General features: G+C 51.1%; 1 protein-coding gene across 1 annotated transcript; it reads left to right on the top strand.

Moving 5' to 3' along the window:
- Positions 1-301: 301 nt before the first annotated feature.
- Positions 302-1,117, top strand: LOC128799372 (coiled-coil domain-containing protein 1-like). The gene has a single exon (XM_053963717.1). The coding sequence runs from the start codon at positions 302-304 to the stop codon at positions 1,115-1,117; it is 816 nt and encodes a 271-aa protein (XP_053819692.1).
- Positions 1,118-4,289: the final 3,172 nt, after the last annotated feature.

Here is a 4,289-nt window from a genome sequence, read left to right as displayed (position 1 = left end):
ATTAGCTTTTAGTTTATGGTAGAGGAAAAGGATCCATATGTCTATGGGAGATGGAGGCCAAATTCCAAGGGCTCAACCACAGAATTTTGGATTCCTTGGTGACTTCCCTTGTGCCCAGGGGCTGGTAGTTAACTTCTCAGTGCCTCGACCTCTAACACGACCGGGCATTTGCGTTACTCTGGTATTATATTTCATCACTCCCAGCTCAAGCCCTCATTCTAAACCTCTCAGGTGGCGCTGGCTGAGCGATGTCACCTCCGCAGGAACCGGGCAGAGGGACATCCCTGGGAGGAGGGCAGGGATGCCAAGAGCCCCTGGTGCCACCCCTGAGCATTTCCGAGCCCAGCTCAGGCCGGGGGACAATGACATGGACGATGACATGGACGATGACATGGACGATGGCATGGACAATGACATGGACAATGACATGGACAATGACATGGAGGATGACATGGATGATGACATGGACGATGGCATGGACAATGACATGGACAATGACATGGAGGATGACATGGACGATGACATGGACGATGACATGGACGATGACATGGACGATGGCATGGACAATGACATGGACAATGACATGGACGATGACATGGACGATGGCATGGACAATGACATGGACAATGACATGGACGATGACATGGACGATGGCATGGAGGATGGCATGGACAATGACATGGAGGATGACATGGACGATGACATGGACAATGACATGGAGGATGACATGGAGGATGACATGGAGGATGACATGGACGATGGCATGGAGGATGACATGGAGGATGACATGGATGATGACATGGACGATGACATGGACAATGACATGGACAATGACATGGAGGATGACATGGAGGATGACATGGACGATGACATGGAGGATGACATGGACGATGACATGGACAATGACATGGAGGATGACATGGAGGATGACATGGAGGATGACATGGATGATGACATGGACGATGGCATGGAGGATGACATGGATGATGGCATGGAGGATGACATGGATGATGACATGGACGATGGCATGGAGGATGACATGGATGATGACATGGACAATGACATGGATGATGACATGGAGGATGACATGGACGATGACATGGACGATGACATGTAACGCCGCGAGCAGCGCGAGGACAAGGCCTCGTTTGCCGCACGCATTTATTCATTTCCCCCCACCCCCGGCTCTCCATCTCCGCTCTCCAGCTGAGCCTGTCTGGAACAGACTCTATATTTGCCTGCTGCTTCCCCGAGCAGCCATTATTATGTGGAATCATCATGCAGGAGCCGCGCTCGGCCCCTGCGCTCGCGGGCTGCGAGGGGCTGCGCGGTGGCCGGCGGCGGGGGGTGATAAATGTGCCGTGAGACGCCTTTTCCACAGCAAACTGCAAATTGCCTCGGCAGCACGGCCCACAAAGGGGGCCCGCCGAGCAAATTTATTCCCATTGTCGGCCTGAGGAGGCACGGGGAGAGGAGCAGGCATCCTGTTTTTAAGAAGTCACATTTGATCTCGTTCGGGCTCCGGCGCGGAGTGTTCTAAAGGGCTTCTGGTGGAAAACGCGGAGCCGGGGATGCGGCGCGGATAAAGGGATTTATTTTTAACTGCAGCCAGGGTTCATGACCATGGGAGCATTTCAATTTTAAGCCACTCAGTTTGAATAATATATTTCAGCAAAGCGACTGTTATGTCATCTAATAACTCCTGGGTGGGAGGAGAGCTGGGCGCTGGCGAGGGGAGAGGAGCTGGCGGGGAGAAATCGCCTGGCCAGGAATCCCCAGCACTGCCCAAAGCAGCAGGAGGGGAGCAGGGATTTGGGGGTTTGGGGGTTCGGCTGCTCAGGCCTCGGGGAGCAGCAGGACACTGCAGCGATAGATGTGCACTGGAACCTCGGGTGGTGGACGCTGGGGAAGGGATGGGCGGCGCTGGGTGATGGACGGAGGTGGCGCTGCCACAGCTGCCACAGCCCTGGCACGGGCACCTCTGAGGGGTGGCAGCCTCACAGAGCTCCGTGCCTGACACTGGCTGCTCCTGCCTGCTCTGCAAATGAACCCAGAGTGCGTGTCTGGGGTGAACCCAGAGTGGGTTTTTAGGGTGAACTCCAAGTGGGTTTTTAGGGTGAATTCCAAGTGGGTGTTTGGGGTGAACTCCATGTGGATATTTAGGGTGAATTCCAAGTGGGTTTTTAGGGTGAACTCCAAGTGGGTCTTTGGGGTGGGTTTGGCAGGGGATTTTCCTTCCCGCCACCCCGAGTTTCCAGCACAGCCAGGCCTGCGGGGCCTCCCGTTCATCGGAGCTAGATCCCGGATTTATGGGGATGTTTCCAGGGATATTCCCCCATTAGGAGTGTAGAAATGGAAGCAGATTAACTCCCCGTGCCTCAGTGTCCCTCTTTGTGAGAGAACCTCCAGTAAACGCTGCCGTGAAGGGAGGCTTAATTTATTTATGTCATGCCTAATTAACGGTGGGAGATCCTGCCTCAGAAAGGGGATTATTAGCAACAATAATATTATTATTCCAGCACTGTTGATTTTAGCTGGACTCTTATCAATAGGTGATAAGTACCTATAAATCAAGGAGGGATTAACAGCACCCCAGGGCAGCAGGATCAGCACTGGGAGGTGGGAGCAGATCCCACCCAACCCGGGATAAATCTGCTCCATCCTCTGAGCGAGGAGTTGTTAAGGAAAAATACAAACCAACCTGCACTGTATATCCATTTTCCCACAGCTCGGTTGCAAACACATTTGCAATTCCAAGCTGAATTTGAGGGATTAGAACCAATTTTTCTATGCTAACAGAATGAAAAATAAATATAAGTTTGCGGGTTGTTTTTCAAATGGCCTTTAAATCGAAGGTTTATTTATACACCATTTCTTTCCCAAGCACAGAAATAAAAAGTCTTCACTCCTCTTCTTCATCTAAGATATCTTCATATCTTTTCCCATGAAAATAATTCATGTCACTGAGGGGAAAAAAACTCTTCTATGAATCACTGATGAGTCTTTGATGCTTAATGTGCTGTCCAGCACGAGTTCTCTCGGAACGTACTTTAACAAGAAGATCTGATTTTCTTCCTACCATCATTAAAGTTTCCCCTTCAAATTTCACTTAACAAGCAAATGAATGTTCTCCCAGCATAATTATAATTTCTTCTTTTTCTTAAAGAAGAACTTCATGTAGGAAAGAGCTTCATCCGAGCTGTGTTTTCCCCCCCGGGGAGGGACCCAGCCAGCTGAGCCATGCTGGGATTTATCTCCACTTTGGGCTGGGGGGGGTTTGAAACACAAATCTGACAGGATTCCTGTGGAGAGCACAGCAAAACCCTTCCTGCAGGGCCTGGGTGCTTCCCTGGCTGGTTTGGGGCAGAAAACCCCGTTCTGCTGAGTCAGTTTTGCGTGCAGAATTCCAGAGGGTGCCAGTCTGAGCACACGGGGTTCTGGCATGGCTGATCCTTGCTCAAAGCTCTCTGCTCACTCCTGAGCAAAGCTCTGCCAGCCCCAGAACCCCCACATTATTAATGCATTTTATCTTCTGGCAGTAATTGCTTTGTGGGTTAAAAGTGCTCCCGAGCTTCCCCTCCAGGAGCAGGGGTGGGACCTGGAATTCTGGCTGCATTTTCCTGCTGATTTTCCCTTTCCTCGCTCTCTCTCACCTTCATGGCTGGGTTTAATCCCTGATTTCTGCCCTGGGCTGGCAAATCCTTTTCCCTGGGAATAATGGGCACTTATCCCTAACACCTGAACTGGCAGAATGTGGATAATTGGAGTGGAGTCTTTGAGTCAAGGCCTTGGTTTGTCACGGGCTGTAAAATTTAATCTGCCAGCAGCTCCTGGCCTCAGAGCAATTACAGCAAAATGAGGGAAGGTGTCCCAAATTTCTGGGCACTTACGGGAAATGCCATCCTCAGCTCTGCCCCCGGATCCCTGGAATGTCCCAGGCCAGGCTGGGAGCACCTGGGACAGTGGGAGGTGTCCCTGCCAGGGCAGGGATGGCACCAGGTGGGATTTAAGGTCCCTCCCAACCCAAACCATCCCAGGATTCTCTGAAGACGACAAACCTGCCTCTTGCTGGGCGTCTGCAGAGTTCTTAAACAAACACCCTGCAACACAAACAACAATAAAACACCCAGTGCAAAGCTCAGTGCCCCGGAGAGGATGAACAATTAGCCAGATAATAGAATATACAAACAGAAACTGCCTTAAAGGCAGCTGGAAATATGTAGGGAACAAGCCACTGTTACAGTTCTCCTCCCCCTCTGGATTTGCCTGGGGATGCTCAAAAAACCCCT

Source organism: Vidua chalybeata, chromosome 24 (genome assembly GCF_026979565.1).
Source record: "Vidua chalybeata isolate OUT-0048 chromosome 24, bVidCha1 merged haplotype, whole genome shotgun sequence".
Lineage (NCBI taxonomy): Eukaryota > Metazoa > Chordata > Aves > Passeriformes > Viduidae > Vidua > Vidua chalybeata.
This window is presented reverse-complemented; position numbering and strand designations above follow the sequence as displayed.

Coding starts and splice junctions, on each gene's coding strand:
- LOC128799372 (XM_053963717.1), top strand. CDS start 302: ATGCCAAGAGCCCCTGGTGCCACCCCTGAGCATTTCCGAGCCCAGCTC.